We start from the raw sequence: 27499 nt of genomic DNA on the forward strand, positions 1-27499 counted from the left end.
TGATTTTGTACATAAAGTTCAATAATATAAAAGTTGTATTGTTTTTATTTTATGCATTGTTAATGTGTACACTAAAACTTGGGCTTGTTTACGATAGATAGTAAGGTCCAGAAGTACAACCCATGAGTAAGAGCTAATTAAGAAAGGACTTGCCAACCTCCAGAAATGTGAAAAATAAATGTCTGTTGTTTAAGCCAAAAAGGAAAAAAAAATGTGAAACCTGCTCTCAGTTTTAGTAAGTTTCAACCTAAGTATGTTATTTATGGTAATACATAAAAAGTATTTTTTTTTTTTTTTTTTGTATTTTTCCGAAGCCAGAAACGGGGAGGCAGTCAGACTCCTGCATGCGCCCATCCGGGGCGTTGCTCTGTTGTGACCAGAGCCACTCTAGTGCCTGAGGCAGAGGCTACAGACCCATCCTCAGCGCCTGGGCCAACTTGGCTCCAATGGAGCCTTGGCTGCGGGAGGGGAAGAGAGAGACAGGAAGAAGAGGGGGAGGGGTGGAGAAGCAGATGGGCGCTTCTCCTGTGTGCCCTGGCCAGAAATCAAACCTGGGACTCCTGCACGCCAGCCGACGCCCTACCACTGAGCAAACCGGCCAGGGCCCATAAAATGTATTTTTAAGTTTACAGTTCAGCCTGACCAGGTGGTGGTGCAATGGATAGAGCATCAACCTGGGACACTGAGGAGCCAAATTCGAAATTCTGGTCACCAGCTTGAGCATGGGTTTGCTGGCTTGAGCCCAAAGGTCACTGGCTTGGCTGGAGCCCCCTAGTCAAGGCACATAAGAGAAAGCAATGAACTACTAAGGTGCCAAAACTATGAGCTCATGCTTCTCATCTTTCTCCCTCTCTCTCACTTAAAAAAAAGAAAAATCAGAATGTCAATTTGAACAGCTATCCATCTTTGGTTGTGGATTCTCTACATTTCCTTTTTAATGAAAGTTTTAGGCCCTGGCTGGTTAACTCAGTGGTAGAGTGTTGGCCCCCATGTGGCAGTCCGGGTTTGATTCCCGGTCAAGGTACACAGGACAAGTGACCATCTATTTCTCCAGCCCCCTGCCCCCAGCCATGGCTCAAATGGTTGGAGCCGGTTGTCCCCAGGAGCAGAGGATGGCACCATGGACTCACCTCAGGTGTTAAAATAGTTTGGTTGCCCAAGCAACAGAGCAATAGCCCTAGATGGGCAGAACACTGCCCCATAGGGGGTATGCCAGGTGAATCCCAGCCGGGGTGCACATGGGAGTCTGTTTTTTTGCCTCCCTGCCTCAAAAAAAGTTATGAGAATATTTGTTTTAATTATCTTGGACTTCAAAAAGTTCAGACTAGAGGGATACAAATGATAGGTATATAAAGTAGTATAAGAAAATTATACGCTGCATTTCATGAGATTAGCATGATATTAGGCATAGAAGTTAACTAGAAAAGGGGAAAATTTGACAGAAGAGTTGAAAATTCTCTTGATTTACTGTTAAAAGGCATTTTGCCAGTACACGTTGCTGTGTATTTGAACTGAGTACCCTTTTTCAAAAGCTTGATGGGTTTTAAGCACTTGATTTCCTTTTTATTAGACTGCTAAATCCATCTCACTGTCTAATGGTCTTGGTGCTCAGGTATTTAGTGAGAAGATGAGAGTTTAACGTGCTGTGCTCAAGGTTTGGATTTTAGGCAGTAGGAGGTATTTAGAGATTTACTGCAGATATGACAAACCAATTTGTAATTTAGGCAAGCTATGCTGTAAGAATTTGAGAAGAGACTACATAGGAAGAAGCACTAGAATGCTATTGTAATAGTCCAGGAAAAATATTCAACTATTAGAACACTGCCTGTCATGAAGTGCCCAAGAATTAATTGTTGAGTGGTACTGCAGTATAGAGAAATGATGAGTGATGAAGAGAGAAGTTTTTAAAAAGGAAGCAGTTCCCCAACAGATAATGAATAAAACAGCAACTTCAAGGGGATTAAGTGATAGGAAATAGGTTTATTGAGTTTATTAAATCGAAAATGAGTTAAATTTAACACAAAAAGTAAAAAGAGGGAAATAGGCTAAGAATTTATGTGAGAGTGAAGGAGCAAGTTGAGCATAATTGTAAACTGACAGGAAAAGACAGACCAAAGGTAAAAACAGAAAAAGGAATAAGATCAATACAGATGTAGCCTGTCCAGGTAATATAGCACAGTGGACAAAGCATCAGACTGGGGTGCAGAAAACCCAGGTTCGAGCACCAAGGTTGATGGCTTGAGTGCAGTCTCATTTGGCTTGAGCGTGGGATCACTAGCTTGAGCAGGGGTAGTTGGCTTGAGCATGGGATCATAGACATGACCTCATGGTGGCTGGCTTGAAGCCTAAGGTCGCTGGTTTGAGCAAGGGATCACTTGCTCTGCTGGAGCCCCCTGGTCAAGGCACACATGGGAAAGCAATCAATGAACAACTAAGGTGCCGCAACAAAGAATTGATCCTTCTTATCTCTCTCCCTTCCTGTCTGCCCTTATCTATCCCTCTCTCTCTGTCTCTCTCTTGATTAAAAAGAAAAAATACAGGTGGAGCCTGACCTGTGGTGGTACAGTGAGTAAAGTGTCAACCTGGAATGCTGGGGTTGCCAGTTTGAAGCCTCAGGCTTGCCTGATCAGGAAACATGCGAGAAGCAACTAGGAGTGATGCTTAATGTTCCTCTGCCACCTTCCCCACACCTTTCTCTCTCCTGCAGCCATGGCTCTATTGGAGCGAGTTGGCCCCGGGTGCTGATGATGGATCCCTGGCCTCCACCTCAGACTCTAAGAAGAGCAACAGAGCAATGCCCCAGATGGGCAGAGCATTGCCCCCTAGTGGGTTTGCCAGGTGGATCTTGGTCAGAGCTCATGCAGGAGTCTTTCTCTACCTCCCCTCCTCTCACTGAATAAAAGTAAATAAATTTTTTTATGAAGAACAGTATTAGTACTAATACAAAACAAAGGTAATAAAATATTTTTTAAATTAAAAAAATGATTAATATTTGTTTTTGTTTTAATTTTTCTGAAGTGAGAAGCAGGAAGGCAGAGAGACTCCTGCATGCGCCCAACCGGGATCCACCTGGCATGCCCACTAGTGGGCGATGCTCTGTTCATCTGGGGCATTGCTCCATAGCAACCAGAGCCATTCTAGTGCCTGAGGCAGAGGCGTGGGACCATCCTCAGCACCCAGACCTACTTTGCTCCAATGGAGCCTTGGCTGCAGGAGGAGGAGATAGAAAGGAGAGGGGGTGGGTGGAGAAGCAGATGGTTGCTTCTTCTGTGTGCACTGGCCGGAAATCAAACCTGGGACATCCACACGCCATGCTGATGCTCTACCGCTGAGCCAACCAGCCAGGGCTGATAATTAATTTTTAAAAGATTTTTGGTGGGGTACCAGCCAGGGCTGATGATTGATTTTTAAATTTATTTTTGTTTTGTTGTTTTCATTTTTCTGAAGCTGGAAATGGGGAGGCAGTCAGACAGACTCCCGCATGTGCCCGACGGGGATCCACCAGGTATGCCCACCAGGGGGCGATGTTCTGCCCCTCTGGGGCGTCACTCTGTTGCATCCAGAGCCATTCTAGCGCCTGAGGCAGAGGCCACAGAGCCATCCCCAGCGCCCGGGCCATCTTTGCTCCAGTAGAGCCTCGGCGGCAGGAGGGAAAGAGAGAGACAGAGAGGAAGGAGAGGAGGAGGGGTGGAGCAGATGGGCGCTTCTCCTGTGTGCCCTGGCCGGGAATCGAACCCAGGACTCCTGCACGCCAGGCCAACGCTCTACCGCTGAGCCAACCGGCCAGGGCCCGATGATTGATTTTTTTTTTTTTTTTTGTATTTTTCTGAAACTGGAAACGGGGAGAGACAGTCAGACAGACTCCCGCATGCGCCCGACCGGGATCCACCCGGCACGCCCACCAGGGGCGATGCTCTGCCCCTCAGGGGTGTCGCTCTGCCATGACCAGAGCCACTCTAGCGCCTGGGGCAGAGGCCAAGGAGCCATCCCCAGCGCCCGGGCCATCTTTGCTCTAACGGAGCCTTGGCTGCGGGAGGGGAAGAGAGAGACAGAGAGGAAGGAGGGGGGGGTGGAGAAGCAAATGGGCGCTTCTCCCATGTGCCCTGCCCGGGAATCGAACCCGGGTCCCCCGCACGCCAGGCCGACACTCTACCGCTGAGCCAACCGGCCAGGGCCCTGATGATTGATTTTTAAAGAAGATTTTTGGTGGAGGCCCAGGCTGGTTGACTCAGTGGTAGAGCATCAGCCCAGTGTGTTGAGCTCCACCCTTCCTCCTCTCCTTTCTCTTTCTCTCTTCCTATCCTGTAGCCATGATTGATTTGAGCGAGTTGGTCCTAGTGCTGAGGATGGCTGCTTGACCTCCACCTCTGGCACTAAGAGCTGGGTTGCAGATCAACGAAGCAATGCCCCAGATGGGCAGAACATCGCCCCCTACTGGCTTGCTGAGTGGATCACGGACGGGGTGCACCAGGAGTCTGTCTCTGCCTCCCTGCCTCTCACTGAATAAAGTAAAAGAAAATAATGAGATTTTTGGTGGGAAATAAATTGGTATAATCTCTCAAGAGAACAATCTGATACCTTTTATTAAAATTGCAATGGCCTGACCAGGCAATGGCACAGTGGATAGAGCGTCAGACTGGGATGCAGAAGACCCGGGTTCAAGACCCCAAGGTCACCAGCTTGAGCGTGGGCTCATCTGGTTTGAGGAAAAGCCAACCAGCTTGAACACAAGGTCACTGACTCCAGCAAGGGGTTACTCGGTCTGCTGAAGGCCCACGGTCAAGGCACATATGAAAAAGCAATCAATGAACAACTAAGGTGTTACAACGCACAATGAAAAACTAATGATTGATGCTTCTCATCTCTCTCCGTTCCTGTCTGTCTGTCCCTGTCTATCCCTCTCTCTGACTCACTGTTTCTGTAAAAAATAAATAAAATTAAAATCGCAATGGCCTGCCTAACCAGGTGGTGGTGCAGTGGATAGAGCATCAGATTGCAACACAGAGGACCCAGGTTCAAAACCCTGAAGTCACTGGATTGAGCGTGGGGTCACTGGCTTGGCTGGAGCCATAGTCAAGCCACATAGGAGAAAACAATCAATGAACAACTAACATGCTGCAACTTTGAGTAGAAGCTTCTCATCTCGTTTTGTCTGTTCCTCTCTAGCAAAAAAAAAAAAAAAAAAAAAAATCACAATGCATTTTATTATTTGCCCTAACAATACCATCTTTAGGAATTTACCCCATAGCCAAGTAGGCAGACAGGACGTTCACCCCACCAGGCAGTGATGAGCACCCCTATCCCCTGTGATGACAAAGGAGCCTGGAATTCCATCCCCACTAGCATTAATGAGGAACCTCTTCCCTTCTCTAATGGGGTAGTACAGGACATTTACCATTGACTAAAGTAGTGGAAGCCACCCCAAATGCAATGTCACTGGAGAATATATACGGAACCAGAATAGTCAGCCAATGCAGCAGTAGTGGAGTCTCCCCCCTTGGCTGTCAATGGAGGTAGAATGGAAGCCACATTTCTACCTCCATTTGGCAGTTATGAGGCAGTGCCCCTTCCCTCAGTCTTCTGCTAGAAGTGGCGCCAAAAACCCAGCTGACAAAGGTTTAACTAAGATCCATTCTCATAACAAAAATGTCCATATTTCAATAAAAAATCACAAGACCAGCCCTGGCTGGTTGGCTCAGTGGTATGGCGTCGGCCTGGCGTGCAGAAGTCCCGGGTTCGATTCCCAGCCAGGGCACACAGGAGAAGCACCCATCTGCTTCTCCACCCCTCCCTCTCCTTCCTCTCTGTCTCTCTCTTCCCCTCCCGCAGCTGAGGCTCCATTGGAGCAAAGTTGGCCAGGGCGCTGAGGATGGTTCTGTGGCCTCTGTCTCAGGCGCCAGAATGGCTCTGGTCGCAACAGAGCGACGCCCTGGATGGGCAGAGCATCACCTCCTGGTGGGCATGCTGGGTGGATTCCAGTCGGGCGCATGCGGGAGTCTGTCTGACTGCCTCCCCGTTTCCAACTTCAGAAAGATTAAAAAAAAAAAAATCACAAGACCCAAAAAGATGTCAAACTGAATGAAGAAAATAGATGCTAACACTAAGCAAACTAAGATATTAGAATTACATGACAAAGATTTTAAAGCAGCTATATTAGTTTTCTCTACAAAAACAAAACCAATACAAGATTATAGATGCTGAGAAGTCCTATGATCTGCCTGCAAGGTGATAAACTAGGAAAGCCAGTGGTGTAATTTGATGGCCTGAAAGCCAAATGGTGTTAGATTCCAGTCCATATCCAAAGGCCCTAAAACCAGGAATGCTGAAGGCAGATCGATGTCCCAGCTCAACAGTCAGACATAGAGTGAATTCAACCTTCCTCCACCTGTTTTTTCTATTCAGGCCCTCAACAGATTGGAAGATATTCATACACATTGGGGGGGGGGGGGGTAAGGCCGGTGGCCATGGCCACGCAGGTTCCCATTGGATTCGGGCAGACGGTAAAGGAACTGTGGAACCAGAGGACGGGGGACCATTCTGTTTATTAGAGTCTCACAACAACGGATGAGCACGCAGGCAGGGACAACAGCTTCCTTCTCTTTGTCCGGACTCATGAGCAAAACAGGAGCAAAACAGGCAGGGGCGGGGAGGAGGACCCCTTCTTGGGCAAACAGTAGCAAACAATGGCCCCTCCCAATGTGGGAGGCAACTTGCAATTTACAATCTGTCACCCTGAGGGCAAACACCCACGGCTCCACACAGACCATACACACGTGGCGCTGCCCCGTGCTCATGCACCGATCAGGCAAAGTACAAGCGAGCAAGCCTAACACATTTATTACACCCTTGTTTGCCCAACAAGGGAAATATGCTTTACTCAGTCTATCAATTCAAATGCTAATCTTTTCCAGAAACATCCTCACAGACACACCCAGAAATAATGTTTAACTACACGCCTGAACATCCCTTAACCAGTCAAGTAGACACTAGGACTAACCATCATAGCAACCACGATAAAAATGGTTCAACGAGCAACTATGAACACCGTTGAAACATGAGAAAATGAAAAATAGCCTTAAGCAAAAAATATTGAAAATCTTAGCAGAGAAACAGAAGATATACAGAAGAGCCACATAAACATTTTAGAACTGAAAAAAATAGTAAACAAAATAAAAAGCTCATAGGTGGGCCCACTGGTAAAAGGGAGGAGACAGGAAAGAATCAATGATAAGAGACAGAACAACAGAAATAGCTGATCTGAACAACACAAAGAAAACAGACTTAAATAAACAGAACCTCAGGAATCAGTGGGACTAAATAAAAGATGTAAATTTTAGGTCACTGGAGGTCCAGGAGAGGAACAAACTAGTAAAACTGGAAATAAAGTAATTGAATAACTGAAATCTCCCCAAATTTGGCCAGAGACATAAAACTAAAGATTCAAAAAGCTGAGGAAAACAAAATAACCCAAAGAAATCCATGCAAAGATATAACATCACTGAATTTCTAAAAACTAAAGACAAAAGATATATATATATAAATATATATATCTTATGGTTAAAGCAAAAGTTGTAACATTGTCTGATCGATTCTAAATATATGTAGAGAAAATATTTAAGAAAGAAAATTATGTCATCAATGGGGGAAGAATAAAGAAAGGTACCTGAACTGGTAAAATAATGACAGCAATACACTGAAAAACTTACAGGCAGTCCCCAGGTTACAAATAAGAAAGGTTCTGTAGGTTTGAAAATGTGACAAACATCTAAGCTGCATTTAATAGGTAAATGTACCGTTCCAAGTTACATACAAATTCAACTTAAGAACAAACCTACAGAACCGTCTCATTCGTAACCTGAGGACAGCCTGTATTTAGATTGGTAAGTTATATACATAAAACATACATATGCAATATATATAATATAAATATCTTAATGTATATACATGTTAATGTAGATACATATATGGGTATTATATATATACATACATACATATATATTAATACCTAGAACTACTAAAGAAACTATATAGAGACTCTCAAATACTACAGAAATCAAAATAAAAATGAGAGAACAAAAATGACAGACTTGGCCCTGGCCGGTTGGCTCAATGGTAGAGCATCAGCCTGGCGTGCAGAAGTCCCGGGTTCGATTCCCGGACAGGGCACACAGGAGAAGCGCCCATCTGCTTCCCCACACCTCCCCCTCTCCTTCCTCTCTGTCTCTCTCTTCCCCTCCGGCAGCGAGGCTCCATTAGAGCAAAGATGGCCCGGGCGCTGGGGATGGCTCCTTGGCCTCTGCCCCAGGCGCTGGAGTGGCTCTGGTTGCAACAGAGCAACGCCCTGGAGGGGCAGAGCATCACCCCCTGGTGGACAGAGCTTCGTCCCCTGGTGGGCATGCCAGGTGGATCCCGGTTGGGCGGATGCGGAGTCTGTCTGACTATCTCTCCCCGCTTCCAGCTTCAGAAAAAAAAAAAAAAATGACAGACTTAAGTCCTAACATATCAGTAACACTATATGTAAATACAGTGTGTCCATAAAGTCATGGTGCACTTTTGACCGGTCAGAGGAAAGCAACAAAAGACGTTAGAAATGTGAAATCTGCACCAAATAAAAGGAAAACCCTCCCAGTTTCTGTAGGATGATGTGGCAGCATGTGGGCATGCGCAGATGATGACGTAACACCGTGTATACAGCGGAGCAGCCCACGGCCATGCCAGTCGAGATGTAGATGGTACAGAGGAAAGTTCAGTGTGTTCTGTGGCTCACTAAATTCGAATCTGTGACCAAAGTGCAACGTGAATATCGGCGCATTTATAACGAAGTGCCACGACATTAATCACTTAAACAGAGAATCACAGACAATATTCACTCTGTTACACCAGACGTCCTTACCCGTGTGTGGCAAGAACTTCACTATCGTTTGGATGTGTGTAGGGCAACAAATGGAGCCCACATCGAACTGCATTGAATAGGTATGAAACTGGGAGAGTTTTCCTTTCATTTGGTGCAGATTTCACAATTCTATCGTCTTTTGTTGCTTTCCTGTGACCGGTCAAAAGTGCACCATGACTTTATGAACACACTGTAGTTTAAGCAGACCAAATAAAACGCCAGAGTACACAAAAAAATAATAAAACCATGACCCAACTATATGATGTCTACAAGAAACTCACTCTAAATATGTTATAGACAAATTGAAAGTAAAAAGACAGAAATATAAGGCCCTGGCCCTGGCCGGTTGGCTCAGCGGTAGAGCGTCAGCCTGGCATGCGGGGGACCCGGGTTCTATTCCCAGCCAGGGCACATAGGAGAAGCGCCCATTTGCTTCTCCACCCCCACCCCCTCCTTCCTCTCTGTCTCTCTCTTCCCCTCCTGCAGCCAAGGCTCCATTGGAGCAAAGATGGCCCGGGCGCTGGGGATGGCTCCTTGGCCTCTGCCCCAGGCGCTAGAGTGGCTCTGGTCATGGCAGAGCATCGCCCCCTGGTGGGCAGAGCGTCACCCCTGGTGGGCGTGCCGGGTGGATCCCGGTTGGGCGCATGCGGGAGTCTGTCTGACTGTCTCTCTCCGTTTCCAGCTTCAGAAAAATACAAAAGAAAAAAGAAAAATAAGGCCCTGTTGGTTAGAGCACTGTCCCAATATGCCAAGGTTATAGGTTCAATCCTTGGTTAGAGCACTTACAAGAATCAACCAATGAATGCATAAATAAGAATAGCAAATTGATGTTCCTCTTTCTAAAGTAATTTTTCTTTTTCTTTTTTTTTGGTGAGACAGACAGGAAGGGAGAGAGATGAGAAGTATCAACTTATAGTTGCATCACTTTCGTTGTTCATTGATTGCTTCTCAAATACACCTTGACCAGGCGGCTTCAAGCTAAGCCAGTGACTCCTTGCTCAAGACAGCAATCTTGGCCTCAAACCAGCAACTTTGGCCTCAAGCCAGCAACCTTGGGCTTGAAGCCAGCGACCTTTGGGCTCGAATCAGTGATCATGGGATCACTTTGATGATTACATGCTTAAGCTGGCAACCCCATGCTCAAACCAGATGAGCCCACACTCAAGCCAGCACCTTGGAGTTAGTTTCAAAGCTGGGACCTCAGCGTCCCAGGTCAATCAATGTTCTGTCCCCTGCGCCACCACCAATCAGGCTAAAATTCACAAATTTTTTAAAAAGTCTTATTATTAAAAAAAAAAACTTAGGTGTCAAACTAACAAAATACATGCAGAACTTGTATGTTAGAAACTATAAAATGCCGATGAAAGAAGTCAAAGATCTAAATTGGAGGGACATACTGTGTTCATAAAGTGGAAAACAACACAGTAAAGATGTCAACTCCTGCCAAATTGATACAAAGTTTAACATAATATTTTTTTATTATTATTCATTTTAGAGAAGAGAGAGAGAGAAGGGAGGAGGAGCAGGAAGCATCACTCCCATATGTGCTTTGACCAGGCAAGCCCAGGGTTTTGAACCATAGACTACAGTGTTCCAGGTTGGTGCTTATGCACTGTACACCACCACAGTTCAAGCAACACATTTTTCTATCAAAATTTCAGCAAGATTTTTTGTAAGTAAAGATCACTCTAATCTACAGGGAAAGACAATGGAGCAAAAACAATTTTGAGCCCTGGCCGGTTGGCTCAGTGGTAGAGCATCGGCCTGGCGTGTAGGAGTCCTGGATTCGATTCTCGGCCAGGGCACACAGGAGAAGCGTCCATCTGCTTCTCCACCCCTCCCTCTCTCCTTCCTCTCTGTCTCTCTCTTCCCCTCACACAGCCAAGGCTCCATTGGAGCAAAGTTTGCCCGGGCGCTGAGGATGGCTCTATGGCCTCTGCCTCAGGCGCTAGAATGGCTCTGGTTGCAATAGAGCGACACCCCAGATGGGCAGAGCATCGTCCCCTGGTGGGCATGCCAGGTGGAACCCAGTTGGGCACATGCGGGAATCTGACTGCCTCCCCGTTTCCAGCTTCAGAAAAATACAAAAAAAAATTTTTTTTAATTAAAAAAAAATTTGTTTTAAAAGAGAGGAACCAGTCTACCTGATTTTAAAACATTATATAGCTCAGTGATCATACTGTGTGGTATCGGCAGAGAAATGGATCCAAAGATCAGTGGAAAAGAACAGAGAACTCAGAAATAGACCCATACAAATACGCCCCACTGATTCTTGACAAAGGTGCAAAAACTATTCAATGGAGAAAAGACAGCCTTTGCAACAAATGGTACTGGAGCAACGGGTCATCTACAGGAGCAGATAATGTTCAAAAAAGACCCTTAACTTGAGTCTCACACTGTACAAAAAAGTAATTCAAATGGATCCACAGACTTTAATGTAAAATGTTAAACCAAAAATTTTTAGGAAAAAACATAGAGAAAAAAATCTTCGGGATCCAGAGCGACATAGAGTTCTTAGACTTGACACCAAAAGCCTGATCCATAAATGCAAAAACTAATAAATGGAACGTCATCAAAATTAAAAATTTGCTTGACCAGGCGGTGGCGCAGTGGATAGAGCGTCGGACTGGGATGCAGAAGACCCAGGTTCAAGACCCCGAGGTCGCCAACTTGAGCGTGGGCTCATCTGGTTTGAGCAAAAGTTCACCAGCTTGGACCCAAGGTCGCTGACTCGAGCAAGGGGTCACTTGGTCTGCTGAAGGCCTGTGGTCAAGGCACATATGAGAAAGCAATCAATGAACAACTAAGGTGTCACAATGAAAAACTGATGATTGATGCTTCTCATCTCTCTCTGTTCCTGTCTGTCTGTTCCTATCTATCACCCTATCTGACTCTCTCTCTGTTTTTGTAAAAAAAAAAATAATTCAAAATTTTTGCTGTGGGAAGGATCCTGGTAACTGATGAAAAGGCAAGTTACAGGCAAGATATTTGTAAACTACAAACCCCATAATACACTGGTATCTAGAGTACATAAAGAACTACTGTACAGCAGTGGTCCCCACCTTTTTTGGGCCACGGACCAGTTTAATGTCAGAAAATATTTTCACAGACCGGCCTTTAGGGTGGGACAGATAACTGTATCACGTGACCGAGACAAGCGTCAAGAATGAGTCTTAGACCAATGTAACAGAGGGAATCTGGTCACTTTTTAAAAATAAAACATCGTTCAGACTTAAATATACATAAAACGGAAATACTGTAAGTTATTTGTTCTTTCTCTGCGGACCGGTACTGGTCCGCGGCCCGAGGGTTGGGGACCACTGCTGTACAGTATTACAACTTAATAGTACACAAACCTGGATCCAATTAGAAAACATGTACAACTTAATAGTACACAAACCTGGAACCAATTAGAAAACATGTAAAGTTCACTGAAGATTTACTAGTGGCAAATAAACATAATGAAAAGATGTCCAACAGCATTAGCCATTAGAGAAATGCAAATTAAAACCACAATGAGATATCACTGCACATCAGAAAGGCTAAAATAAAAAAGTGACAACTGGCTTTGGCCAATTAGCTCAGTTGGTTAGAACATCAAGATCACAGGTTCAAATCCTGGTCAGGGCACATACAGGAAGCAACCAATGAATGTACCATTAAGTGGAACAACAAATGAATGTTTCTTTCTATCTGTCTTTTAAAAAAAAAAAATTAATCAATCATTAAAAAAAAGATTTAAAAAAGTGACAATCAATACTGGGGAGGATTCAAACACACTGCTAGAGGGAATGTAAAAATGGTATACCCTCGTGGAAATCAGTTCGGCAATTTCAAAAAAACAGAAAAACGCAGCTTCTCTGCACTCCTCAGACCTTCACTGCATGCTCACATACCACGACCCCCAGATACTTGCACTATTCTCACCTCCATCATGACTGCAAACTCTTTCCTTCTTCAAATGCCAGTCTGTGCTTATCAAATTTCTACTCATTTTGGTGTTTTGTTTTGTTTTTTAATTTCTATTTATTCATTTTAGAGAGGAGAGGAAGAGACAGAGAGGAGAGGAGAGACAGAAGGGGTGGAGGAGCTGGAAGTTTCAACTCCCATATGTGCCTTGACCAGGCAAGCCCAGGGTTTCGAACTGGCGACCTCAGCATTTCCAGGTCGACGCTTTATCCACTGCGCCACCACAGGTCGGTGTTTGTTTTTTCTAAGTCTATTAAAGTGGGGATAATGAAACAAGGTAGGGCCTACAATCGAATAAACTACATAGGAAAGAAATGAGCCCACACTGGGAAGTTCAAGAAAAGGGGGCATCGGAGACAGGTGCAGGGGTTAGTCCGGGGTGGGCAGCCGCTGCCCACTGCTCCCTTGCACCCGTGAAGCTTAGGAAATACACGACTGTGGGGGGGAGGGGACGGGGGAAGAGCAGAAGAGGAAGGAAGGGAAGGGGAAAAGAAGGAAGAGGAAGGGAAAGATGCAGGCATGCTCGCTGGAGGGAGAGCTCATCCACTCATTGTTTAAGAGCTACTCTGCTCCTGGAGAGCTTCATGTAAATTCAGTCCATCCTTTGTCAGTGCTACTCCTGCCATTTTCTACCCCTTATCCCAGGGCTGGTTATTATGTACACCTGGGGCCTTCCTGTTAGTGTCCACTCCTCCCAGGAGCACCTTCATTAAGAGCCCCTGCACTAGACCAGTTATTAGTCATGACCTTAGCCAAATTAGCATACATCTATTGAGCCTGTTTTCTCATCTATAAAATAGAAATAATAGTAATGACAATATAATGTGAATTAAATGAGATAATGAATATATTTTGAAATTTTAGCATTTTGCCTAGCATGTAGTAGGGATTCGATAAATATCAATTTTTATATCATTATCACCACCCAAACTCTCTTGTTCTTGCAGACACACAAGCAGATTTGGAATACTAGAGTCCTTTAACTATTTCAATCTTCTCTCCACGGTTCAAGAAAAAAAAAAATTATTTTTAAATAAATTTCAGAGTTCAAAATACTAAAATCCACACCTGTCTAAAATTAAGTTAGATTTAAGTCACTTTTATAAATAGGCAGGTTCTATAGGTATAAATTTAAGATGTTGTTCTCCAATGGAGGATAAGTAAGATGTTCAATAAATATTTGCTGAATGGCCTGACCAGGCAGTGGCATAGTGGGTAGAACGTCGACCTGGGATGCTGAGGACCCAGGTTTGAAAACCCAAAGTCACCAGTTTAAGCGCGGGCTCACCAGCTTGAGCGTAGGGTCACTGACTTGAGTCCCAGGTCACTGGCTTGGCTGGAGCCCCCCATTCAAGGCACATATGAGAAAGCAATCAGTGAACAACTAAGGTGCCACAACAAGTTGATGCTTCTCATCTCTCTCCCTTCCTGTCTGTCTGTCCCTGCCTGTCCCTCTGTCTTTCTCTCTTGCTTGCTAAAAAAAATTTGCTGAATGAAGGCAAGGAGATGACACTCTGGAGAAAACAATTTGTCTACATTCATTCAATCAAACATTTATTTTGCATGTGTTATGTGTCAGGCACTATGCTATCAGGGAAAGTTTATAAACTTAAACACAGAACATAAGTCTAAGTAACTCTTTACAAGTTATAATAATACCTGAATTAAAATCACTGGAGCCACAAGAAATCCTTTCCTCCCTCTACTTAAAAAGTAAAGATTAGCCTGAACAGGCGGTGGCACAGAGTGTCAGACTGGGACACGGAGGACCCAGGTTTGAGACCCCAAGATAGCGGCTTGAGTGTAGGCTCACCAGCTTGAGCGCAGGCTCGCTGGCTTGAGAGTGGGATCACAGACATGACACTCCAAGTCGCTGGCTGGAGCCCAAAGGACACTGGCTTGAAGCCCAAGGTCGCTGGCTTGAGCCCAAGGTCGCTGGCTTGAGTAAAGGGTCACTTGCTCTGCTGTAGGCCCCCAGTCAAGGAACATATAAGAAATCAATCAATGAACAAGCAATCAATGGAAAACTAAGATGCTGCAACAAAAAATTGATGCTTCTCATCTCTCTTTGTTCCTGTCTGTCCCTTTCTCTCTCTCTCTCTGTCAAAAAAAAAGGTAAAGATTAAAATCAGATTCATCAAGTCTCATCAAAGAAAAAAATACACACATTTAACATTTAGTTTTTTATTTTGTTTCAGAGAGCTGGACGAGGCATCTACATTCTAGCACATCTTCTTCAGTGAAAGACGACTTACTTATATATAAAAAGGCAAGGGAAAAGAAAGGTCATGATTGTCTAACAGGGAATTTGAATCCCCAAATAAATTATCTTACAAAAATATCAAACTTGCTTTTCTAATTTTCTACTGTTAAAAATGAAAAAAAAAAAAATCACATTAGAAAGAAATCTGTAGGCTGGTATATAGCAAATTAAAATAACCATTTTTACATACTAAGTAAGTCCTTCAAATAAATATTGTACACAAATTTAAGTTTTCAAAAATAGGTCAAGTATTTACCCTATATTTGTTTGGTCCACTAAAAGACCATTATAAAACTGACTTTAAACTGGACTACAGCTTATACGTTAAAAATAGTAATATGCATATCACTGTGGCTGGATATGCACATATACATATTACATACATGTGAAACGTATGTTAACACTGCCGTGCATACTACTTCCACAAGTAGTTTTACCCTGTAAAAAATCCTCTAGCGTATTAAGAATCAAATTTTAAGAACAAAAGAAAATACTTTGCCTATTAAAAATATTTGCTCAGTAATTGCAAAAAATGTAAAACTTTTCATACCTTCGGACTTTAAGAATACTTAACATGAGTTAAAATTCAATACTGCTTACAAATACCTGAATATGGGCAGCACATTCGACACGTATGTGGAGAGCACACCAGAGAACCAACGTGACAGGACTTGGCCTCCTACCTGGCCCATTCCTGCTGTTTTATCTCAAGTTTTACAAAGCCTTGGGTCTTTAAAAGATGGAGATTCAATAAAATAATGTTACATTAAGTTTTTCTGTTTTAATAACCAACTTTAAGTACTGTGAAAGGGTATATATAGTAGAGCCTTCTGAATCTCCTCATATTTTAAAAGTCAATCTGATTTTTATTGTGATGTGTTTTAATTAACACTATGCTAAAAACAAAAATGACTGCTTTAGGTTTTGTCCACAAGAGTCAAACCTCTTATTACTAAAATAAATCCAGTAAGTAAGTTCCATTTCCAATGGCCTGAGAGATGAATCTAACAGTTTGTTTTAATCAATTACAACTAAATTGGGCTGAGGGCAGCTACATTAAAACCCTGCAAAGCAAAGCTAATCACCCAAAAATCTAGAACACCAACACTTTCCATCCAGGATAGAAAAATGAACATCCAAAGTAAAGAGAACCACAAGATTGATCAAGTAACCAATCAAAAACCACTTCTCTGTTATTTGAGCTAATAGTTACTCGAAGCTTGAAGTTTCCGCCTTCGTTATTATTGGTGGATCCTAGAGTCACAGCTTCAATGTCAAATGTGACAGTGGACCCAGAAGTAACGGCGGGCAACTGATTAGTCATTTCTTTTCCATTTACAAAAACTGCACCTAAAATGTTAAGGTAAAAAGTCATTTACATGTGAGCAAAAACTAAGAACTAAAATAGATTTTAGATTATTGATAACACAGCTAATTTCCTAATTCAAATAAAGAAACATTTTGAAATGCCAACTGGTCAAAGATAATGCATTTAATTAACCTTCATCCTCATGGCAGAAAGTAAAAGCTTTTATAACATTTTAGAGCTCTGGTCCAGTGTTTTACTCTTTTAGAACAGAGACTGAATTTCCCATATGGATGGTACCAAAAGAAACAACTCCATTATAAAATGATATCCTCTGGAAAAGCAAGATAGTTTCACACAGAATAAACAAGAATCTTGTTCTACCTACTGCTTGACCCACATTACAACATATTATCATGTCTTGGTAGACTTCTGAAAGTGTGATTACAGTGAAATAAGGGACCAAACAACTCTAGAACTATATAACAAATTAAGTAAACTCTCTTCCTAGTTCCCTAATCTGTGTTGAATTTAGATGTCTGGCCCTGGCTGGCTGGCGCAGCAGCAGAGCATAGGCCCAGTGTGTGGAAGTCCCACGTTCGATTCCTCATCAGGGAAAACAGGCAAGACAACCATCTGCTTCTCCCTTCCTCCTCCTCCCCTTCGTCTCCCGCAGCCATGGCTCAAATGGTTCGAGCAAGTTGGCCCTGGGTGCTGAGGACAGCGCCACAGCCTCATCTCACGTGCTAAAATAGCTCTGTTGGCGAGCAATGGGCCAGCAGCCCCAGATGGGCAGAGTATCACCTGGTAGGGGGCTTGCCAGGTGGATCCTGGTTGGGGCGCATGCAGGAGTCTCTCTCTCTGCCTCCCTGCCTCTCACTTTAATAAAAAAAAATTTAGATGACCTATGCACAAAGAATTTAGAGGGAGACTCCCTAAAGCAAGTCTCAACCCACCCACCTCCAGTTACTTAACCTCTCTCCCTATGGCTCACTTTTCATCATCTACAAAACAGATATAATATTGCTCCCCACTTCAATAAGTTATCTAAAAAATTAAATAATTTATTATTTATTAAGGGTATAGAACAATGCCTGGTACACAGCAGCCATATAGATAAGTCATTCAGATCTATATCTTCTCATCTCCTGCTGCAATTGTGTGCTACTGGGATAGATTTATATCTAATTATAGTAATTCATTTAGTATTTCAGAGAATGACAGTTATTTATCTCTTACCGTTAGTGCTGATACACACTGCCTGGTCCCGCTGCAGAGAGTCATGTCCGTTCTGTTTCTCTGCACACACTCCAATACTATCTCTTCTGTCTGGCTGTCCCACAGTTTCCACTCTGTAACAGAGGTAGAAAGATCATTCAATCTTTTCATTTTTTTAAAAGATTTGATTGATTTTAAAGAGAGGAGGAAGAATGAGAGAGAAAAGGGGGGAGGGGCAGGAAGCACAAACTCGTAGTAGTTGCTTCTTGTATGTGCCTTGACCCAGCAAGCCGGGGTATCGAACCAGTGAGCTCAGCATTCTAGATCAACACTTCATCCACTGCACCACCACAGGTCAATCTCAATCTTTTTTTTAAAACGTGACATATAACAGTTCTTAAGTTTAAAAAGAATAATCTCATCACAACTGCTCTTAATAATAGCTAACAATTATCTAGTATTTCCTAAATTCCAGGCACTGTTCTAAAAATTCTGTATTTATAAATCACCTCATTCAATCTACAAAACAACCCATGGCCCTGGCCGGTTGGCTCAGTGGTAGAGCGTCAGCCTGGTGTGCAGAAGTCCTGGGTTCGATTCTCGACCAGGGCACACAGGAGAGGTGCCCATCTGCTTCTCCACCCCTCCCCCTCTCCTTCCTCCCTGTCTCTCTCTTCCCCTCCCGTAGCCAAGGCTCCACTGGAGCAAAGATGGCCTGAGCGCTGGGGATGGCTCCTTGGCCTCTGCCCCAGGCGCTAGAGTGGCTCTAGTCGCAACAGAGTGACGCCCCAGAGGGGCAGAGCATCACCCCCTGGTGGGCAGAGTGTCCCCCCTGGTGGGCGTGCTGGGTGGATCCCGGTCGGGCGCATGCGAAAGTCTGTCTGACTGTCTCTCCCCGTTTCCAGCTTCAGAAAAATACAAAAAAAAAACCAAAAAACAAAAAAAACCATGAGGTAGGTGCTATTATTATCATGCCCAGTTTATACATGAGGAAACTGAGACACAAAAGAAAAAAAAAAAGATGAACAAAAAGGCTAACTAACTTTACCTTAATCTCTGGTGAGTGGCAGAACTAGGATCCTCCCTCAGGCATTCTGACTGTAAAGTCTATGTTAATGGCTTATAGCTACGATGACACATTTCTATTTTATGTTCTGGCTCTGGACATGTAGAAAACTTTGTTGTACCTGCCATTATAATAAATGTGACCATTACTGTCATCATTATGAGAGTCTAGCAAAGGTTTTACTGTTTATCTAGATTTAAAAGCATTTTTAAAAGATAGTATAGTCTCGCCTGACCAGGTGGTGGTGCAGTGGATATAGCGTCAGACTAGGACACGGAGGACCCAGGCTGGAAACCCCGAGGTCGCCGGCTTGAGTGCGGGTTCATCCAGCTTGAGCGCAGGGTTGCTAGCTTGAGCATGGGATCATAGACATGACCCCATGGTCAATGGCTTAAGCCCAAAGGTCACTGGCTTGAAGCCCAATGTCACTGGCTTGAGCCCAAGATCGCTGGCTTGAGCAAGAGGTCACTCACTATGCTGCAGACCCCAGGTCAAGGCACATGTGAGAAAGCAATCAATGAACAACTAAGGTGCCGCAACGAAGAATTGATGCTTCTCATCTCTTTCCCTTCCTGCCTGTCTCTCTTTCTGTCTTTCTGTCTCTGTCACAAAAACAAAATAAAACATTACAGTCTTTTAAAAAGAATAATGTGGTTATAAACATACAGTGTGTCCGTAAAGTCATGGTGCACTTTTGACCGGTCACAGGAAAGCAACAAAAGACGATAGAAATGTGAAATCTGCACCAAATAAAAGGAAAACCCTCCCAGTTTCTGTAGGATGATGTGGCAGCATGTTTGCATGCGCAGGTGATGCTGTAACAATATGTATACAGCGGAGCAGCCCACGGCCATGCCAGTCGAGATGTGGACGGTACAGAGGAAAGTTCAATGTGTTCTGTGGCTTGCTAAATTCAAATCTGTGACCAAGGTGCAACGTGAATATCGGCGCGTTTATAACGAAGCGCCACCACATAGGAATAACATTACTCGGTGGGATAAGCAGTTGAAGGAAACCAGCAGTTTGGTGGAGAAGCCCCGTTATGGTAGGCCATCAGTCAGTGACGAGTCTGTAGAGGCTATACGGGATAGCTACCTAAGGAGCCCTAAAAAATCTGTGTGTGAACCCACATCAAACTGCACTGAATAGGTATGAAACTGGGAGTTTTCCTTTATTTGGTACAGATTTCATTTACGAACTTTACAGACACACTGTATTTTGCTTGGAGAACTTCATATGTGGAAAGTTTAAGCATTTCTTTTTGTGGCTTAGTCTCAAATAATGCATCATCATGCACTATACACATAAGAAACCTAAACATAAAGGTCAACCTATATTCTTATTACCAGGCTCATCTTTCCCTCCATTCCAAAAAGCCAGGCTTTACAAGGACAGAAAAAGAAAACTTAGTAAGGAACCAAATGTAGCTTTAGCAAGGAAAGATGCGATCATTTATACTCAGTGTGGCTTCCAATGTCTTTCACAGTAACATGACAAACATACAGGACCATCATCACTGTGTGAGTGGGTTTCTGAAGTCCTTTCTTCTGTAGCCAGCAGTCCGATGAAGTGTGGGGAGGAGAGAGACCCCAGCACTATGGCAGAAGAGTAAGCAACTGCCCTCCTTCTATCACAGAACTGTTGAACAATGATGTGCAGACTAAAAGATCTTTATGAGGGTTCCAGATTAAGTTGTAATACCCCAAGGGAGCACGAAGCTCTGAAAACAGCTGCACTGCAATGGGCAGGAGGAACAATTTTACTTTCCCCATGTCAGCCCCTCTCGAAGCTACCACAGCTCGGTGCCAGGCAGGAACAGCTCGGTGTCTGCCCTTTCCTTTAGGAGGGAGAGAGAGGAGTGAAGGCTGCATCCAGCATTCCAACTCTGCGGAGGGTGGCCCACAGCACTGCAGCACTATCGGAACTGCCATGGTATGGATGTCTGCATGCTGCTGAGATCAAAGAAAAGGGAAGGAAGGTGGCATCCTGTAGCCCATGCAACTTGGCATGATTGGGAGAAGGCACATAACTCAAGGCTGTTCTCCCTTGGGAGAGAGGGAGAAGAATAGAAAGTGTTTCCGGTGTGTCAGCTTCTCATAGAGCGGCTGAAAGGAATGGGATGTCTCCCCCGATGTGGGCACTGATAAGGAGCCCACAAGCTCTGGATAGCTGATGGCAACTCAGTATAACAGCAAACAGGGCAGCTTGCCACTGGAGCACCAGAAAACTTGCAGTGCCAGGAACAGGCACCAGAGGGAGCAAGCAAGGGCCTCCAATTGAGAAATTGCATACAAAAGCCCAGAGAAATCACATTCCCTATCAAAAGATTTTAGAGACGCCTCAGAATCTCTAGCTGGGCTCATTTTTGAGGGTCTTCTCCTGTACAAAGCCAGGCCATAAAGGCTGGGAAAGGTAGCTGTTTTCATATATGCAGATCCCAACACAAAATTACAAGACATATGAAGAAATAGGGAAACATGGTACAAATAATAAAACAGATCTCCAGAAAATTACCCTAATGAAACAAAGGTGTATGAATTATCTGACAACTCAAAATAACCATCATAAAGATTCTCTATTTGCTCTAGAAAATGAGGCATGAACAAAATGAGAGTATAACAAAGACAAAAACTGAGAAAATATCTTGAGACAAAAACACAAATATATCGCAGAACATACGGGATGCAGTAGAAGCATCAAAGCGGTAAGTTTACAGAGATAAACGCATACAGTACATTAAAAGTGATCTAAAAATCAGTCCTTAACTTTATACCTCAAAGAATAAAAAAAAAACTAAGCCAGAAGTTAGCAGAAGAAAGGAAATAATTAAGCGTAGAACAGGCCCTGGCCGGTTGGCTCAGTGGTAGAGCGTCAGCCTGGCGTGCAGGAGTCCCGGGTTTGATTCCCAGCCAGGACACACAGGAGAAGCGCCCATCTGCTTCTCCACCCCTCCCCCTCTTCTTCCTCTTTGTCTCTCTCTTCCCCTCCTGCAGCCAAGGCTTCATTGGAGCAAAGTTGACCCGGGTGCTGAGGATGGCTCCGTAGCCTCTGCCTCAGGTGCTGGAATGGCTCTGGTCGCATCAGAGCGACGCCCCAGATGGGCAGAGCATCACCCCCTGGTGGGCATGCCGGTTGGATCCCGGTTGGGCACATGCGGGAGTCTGTCTGACTGCCTCCCAGTTTCCAACTTCAGAAAAATACAAAAAAAAAAAAAAAAAAAGAGTAGAAAACTAAACAGAGAATGAAAAATAATCAACAAAACTAATAGCTGGGTTTTTGAAATTAACAAAATTGACAAACTTTTAGATTAAGAAAAAGAGAAATGCAAATAAAATTAGAATTGAAGAGGAGTCATTATAACTAATGTCAAAGAAATTAAAAGAATTATAAGAGAATCGTATGAACAATATACACAAAAATTGAGTATTCTAGAAAAAATGGATAAATTCCCACAAACATAACCTACCAAGACCAATTGTGAAAAATGAGAAAACCTGAAGACCTATAACTAGAGATTAGATTAAACAGTACTCAGAAACACCCCAACAACACACACATATACACACACACACAGCCCAGGACCAACTGGCTTCTCTGGTGACTTCTACCACTTAAAGAATAATTAATGACAATCCTTCTCAAGCTCTTCCAAAAAATTGATGAGGGACTTCTTCAAAACTTATTCTATGTCCTGACCTTTGGTGGCACAGTGTATAAACCTTTGACCTGGAATGCTGAGGTCACCAGTTTGAAACCCCAGGCTTGCCTGGGTCAAAGGTACAGATGAAAAGCACTACTGAGTTGATGCTTCCCGCCATGCCCCCCATTCTATCTCCTCTCTCGAAAATTAATAAATAAAGTCTTTAAAAAATAAACTTATTGCCCTGGCCGGTTGGCTCAGCGGTAGAGTGTCTGCCTGGTGTGCGGGGGACCCGGGTTCGATTCCCGGCCAGGGCACATAGGAAAAGCGCCCATTTGCTCCTCCACCTCCCCCCTCCTTCCTCTCTGTCTCTCTCTTCCCCTCCCACAGCCAAGGCTCCATTGGAGCAAAGATGACCCGGGCGCTGGGGATGGCTCCTTGGCCTCTGCCCCAGGCGCTAGAGTGGCTCTGGTCGCCACAGAGCGACGCCCCGGAGGGGCAGAGCATCGCCCCCTGGTGGGCAGAGCATCGCCCCTGGTGGGCGTGCCGGGTGGATCCCGGTCGGGCGCATGCGGGAGTCTGACTGTCTCACCCCGTTTCCAGCTTAAGAAAAAAAATAATAATAATGAAAAAAATAATAATAAATAAACTTATTTTATGAGGCTCATATTATCCTAAACCAAAATCAGAAAAAAGATAGAAGAAAAGAAAACTACAGGCCAGTAACTCTGATGACTAAAGATGCAAATATCCCAAACTAAGTACCGCAGTATTGGCGGGAATCTAAAATGGTGCAGCTGCTATGTAAAACAGTAGGAAGGTTCCTCACAAAATTAAAAACAGAACTACCACATGATTTGGCAATTTCACTTCTGGGTATATACTGTAAAGAATTCAATGCACTGAGAAGAACATAGTATTACTTCTATAATATTCCTGGCAAAGATGCATAACCTGTATCCAATCATTAGGAAACATCAAACAACTACAAATTGAAGAATATTGGCCTGTATTCTTCAAAACTGTCAAGATCATGAAAGTTAAAAGAGAAATGGAGGCCCTGGCCGGTTGGCTCAGTGATCGAGTATCAGCCCAGTGTGTGGATGTCCCAGGTTTGATTCCCTTTCAGGGCACACAAAGAGAAGCGCCCATCTGCTTCTCTATCCTTCACCCTCTCCTTTCTTTCTATCTCTCTCTTCCTCTCCCACAACCAAGGTTCCATTGGAGCAAAGTTGGCCCAGGCACTGAGGATGGCTCCATGGCCTCCGCCTCAGGTGCTAGAATGGCTCTGGCTGCAAGGGAACAATGCCCCAGATGGGCAGAGCATCGCCCCCTAGTAGGCTTGCCAGGTGGATCCCGGTTGGGCGCATGTAGGAGTCTGTCTCTCTGCCTCCCTGCTTCTCACTTCAAAAAAATACAAAAGAAAAAAAAAAAGGAGAGTCCTGACCTGTGGTGGCACAGTGGATAAAGCGTCGACCTGGAAATGCTGAGGTTGCTGGTTCGAAACCCTGGGCTTGCCTGGTCAAGGCACATATGGGAGTTGATGCTTCCTGCTCCTCCCCCCCTTCTCTTTCTCCTTCTCTCTTCCCCCCCCCCTCCTTTCTAAAATGAATAAATAAAAATTAAAAATAAAATAAAATAAAAAATGGAGAAACAGTTCCAGATTAAGAGAGACTAAAGAGATGTGACAAATGATTATAACATATGATCCAATATTATTCTTTCTATAAAGAATATTAATTGGGGCCCTGGCCAGTTGACTCAGTGGTATAGAGCAACGACCCAGCATATGGACATCCTGGGTTCAATTCCAGGTCATAGCACACAGGAGAAGTGACCAACTACTTCTCCAACCCTCACCCTCCCCTTTCTCTGTCTCTTCTCCTCCTGTAGCCATGCCTCAACTGATCTGAGCACATCACCCTAGGCACTGAGCGCATTGCCCCAAGTGCTAAAAATAGCTCAGTTGTGAGTATTGGCCCCAGATGGGCAGAGCATCACCCCAGACAGGGGTTGCTGGGTGGATCCTACTCGGGGTGCATACAGGAGTCTGTCTCCCCTCCTCTTACTTAAGAAAAAAAAAAGAACATTAATTGGAGCCTGACCAGTGGGGGTGCAGTGGACAGAGCATCAATCTGGGATGATAAGGTCCCAGGTTTGAAACCCCAAGGTCACCAGCTTGAGTGTGGATTCATCTAGCTTGAGTGCAGGCTCACCAGCTTAAGTGCAGTGTCGCTGGCTTGATCAAGAGGTCACTGGCTTGGCTGGAGTCCCCCAGTCAAGACATATATGAGAAGGAATTAAAGATCAACTAAAGTGCCGTAACTACAAGTTTATGCTTCTCATCTCTCTCCCTTCTTTCCTCTCTCCCTACCTTCCTCTTCTTCCTACCCTATCTCGCTCTCTAAAACAAATTTTTAAAAAAGGATCCTCTTTGGCCCTGGCCAGTTGGCTCAGTGGTAGAGCATCAGCCTGGAGTGCGGGAGTCCCGGATTCAATTCCCGGCCAGGGCACACAGGAGAAGCGCCCATCTGCTTCTCTACCCCTCCCCCTCTCCTTCCTCTCTGTCTCTCTCTTCCCCTCCTGCAGCCAAGGCTCCATTGGAGCCAAGATGGCCCAGGTGCTGAGGATGGCTCCAGGGCCTCTGCCTCAGGCACTGGAATGACCCTGGTTGCAACAGAGCAACGCCTCAGATGGGCAGAGTATCGCCCCCTGGGGGGCATGCCGAGTGGATCCCGGTAGGGCACATGTGGGAGTCTGTCTGACTGCTTCCCCGTTTCCAACTTCAGAAAAATAAAAAATAATAAAATAATAAAAAAAGGATCCTCTTTAAAAAACAAGAGGCACTAACAATTAGTATTGAAGATACCCCTTGTAATAACAAAGACTAGCCTTGTACGGAAAAAAATCTCCTCAAGCTTAATTCAGAAAAGTTAATGCTAATGCTTAACCAAAGTCAAGTACTAAATCAAATTCACATATTCTTTCTAACAATCATCAACCAGGGCATTTCTAAGATAAAGCCCCCAAATTCTTTGACGCTTCTTGCATCAAGAAGTGGAGTCAGCCCTAGCTCAGTGGATAGAGCATCAGCCCAGCATATGGATGCCCTGAGTTCAATCCCCAGTCAGGGCACACAGGAAAAGCGATCATCGGCTTCTCTCCCTCTCCATCTTCCCCTTTTCTCCCTCTTCCCCTCCCACAGCCAGTAGCTAAATTGGTTCAAGCGTGGCCCCAGGTGCTGAGGATAGCTATGTGGTCTGAGCGCATCAACCTCAGGAGTTAAAAATCGCTTGGTACTCGAGCATCGGTTTCAGATGGGATTGCCAGGTGAATCCTGATTAGGGTGCATGAGGGAGTCTGCCTCACTATCACTCCTCTAACCTTAAAATTAAAAAAAAGAAAAAAGAACTGAGTTTCCACTTTCTACCTCTTGAAATGTACATTCTTGGAACCTAGCTACCATGGTGTAATGAAGCCCAAGCAGTGCCTGGAGGCCTACATAGAGAGGCATCAAGAACTAGATTTCATCTGCCAGCCTGTCAGTGAGCCATCTTGGAAACTGATCCACCACCCCTAGTCCAACTACCCCAGCTAACACCACACAAGCAAACATGATTGAACTTGCAACGCTCTGCAAGTTGTAGTTTCCTGAGCAAAAAAAATAACTATTGTTTTAAGCCTTCAAGTTTTGGGGTGGTTTATTACACAACAATAGATAAGTGGAACATTAATTTTTTAATGGTCTCTGAAGGAAAAAGTTATTAATAAAAAATAGCTAGCCTGACCAAGCGGTGGCGCAGTGGATGGAGCGTAGGACTGGGATGTGGAGGACCCAGGTTCAAGACCCCAAGGTCGCCAGCTTGAGCGCGGGCTCATCTGGTTTGAGCAAAAGCTCATCAGCTTGGACCCAAGGTCGCTGACTCGAGCAAGGGGTTATTCGGTCTGCTGAAGGCCCGCGGTCAAGGCACATATGAGAAAGCAATCAAATGAACTAAGGTGTCACAACAAAAAACTGATGATTGATGCTTCTCATCTCTCTCTGTTCCTGGCTGTCCCTATCTATCCCTTTCTCTGACTCTCTCTGTCCCTGTATAAAAAAAAAAAAAAAAAAAAAAAAAAAAAGCTAGCCTACTGCCCCTTGATTTACTACCTCATGTTACTAGTGAAATGCAGAATAGTATAGTAGTTAAGAACACAGGCTTTGAGGCTAGATGGCCAGGATTTGAATATTGGCGAGTCATTTAGTCTCTCTGTGCTTTTGTTTTGTTAACTGTGAAAGGAAGACAATACTCTCCTCGGCTTTAGGATTAAGGAAGGCTGTTTGAAAGGAAGCTGTTTTAAAGAAAAGGGGTAGTAGAGAAGAGAAAGTAAAATAATGGTTTAAAAATAGTAGGGTCAGGAAAAAAAAATAGTAGGGTCAGGAAATCTTAGAAGCAAGGAAAGAGAAGGAAGGAATGTTCAGACAGGAAATCGGGAGAGGCCTGGAAGGTGGCAGTTACTAGCAGACCTGGGCACCAAATGAAACTGGGCTCCAGAGACGGCTAAGAGCGAGCCAGTAACTAGGGCTTCAGCAGCTCTAAGCATTCCAGAAACTTCAGCAGGAAATAGACTGGACTGAGCAACAGAGCAGTATAATCGCCCATTCTAACTACAAGGCCCTGAAATCCCTGAAAAAAACTGAATAAAGTTTCTTTATTCAAGTAGGCCCATTAGTCCCACCCTCATGCAATGTTGGTATGCTCCCAACTCACATCTTCTGACTTAATTGCTGATGCCTGAAATTCTTTTAAACAAGGAGAGAAAACATTTTCATTCCACATTCAGAGGGGGGAAAAATGACAGAAATGCAAAGGTCCAGCTAAGATAATAATACTGAACTTAACTAGTTTCAGTTAATTACCCTGCCAAGTGGGGCCCAGCCTGGCATCTTAGCAGGTGGAGGGAAGAACTAATGGTTTACTGAGGCCTACAGTCCACAGATAGTAAGTGGATTTAAATTTAACCAATAAATCTTCATTGAATGACTGAAGAAACAAACCTAAGTATGCCACCTAGCAGACCTTCCCTGTGTTTACAAAGGAAGAATTTTTTAAAATTTTATTTAGAAAATTAAATTTAACAGGGTAACACTGATCAATAAG

General features: G+C 44.2%; 1 protein-coding gene across 1 annotated transcript in view; it reads right to left on the reverse strand.

Moving 5' to 3' along the window:
- Positions 1-15030: 15030 nt before the first annotated feature.
- CRLF3 (cytokine receptor like factor 3) overlaps positions 15031-27499 on the reverse strand; it is a 44143-nt gene continuing 31674 nt past the window's right edge. Inside the window, exons 7-8 of the mRNA XM_066363779.1 lie at positions 17671-17783; positions 15031-16475 (exon numbers count right to left, since the gene is read on the reverse strand). Coding sequence (XP_066219876.1) covers positions 16219-16475; positions 17671-17783 — 370 coding nt within the window. The 3' untranslated portion in view covers positions 15031-16218. The remainder of the gene's footprint in view (positions 16476-17670; positions 17784-27499) is intronic.

The sequence above is a fragment of the Saccopteryx leptura genome, chromosome 2 (genome assembly GCF_036850995.1).
Source record: "Saccopteryx leptura isolate mSacLep1 chromosome 2, mSacLep1_pri_phased_curated, whole genome shotgun sequence".
Lineage (NCBI taxonomy): Eukaryota > Metazoa > Chordata > Mammalia > Chiroptera > Emballonuridae > Saccopteryx > Saccopteryx leptura.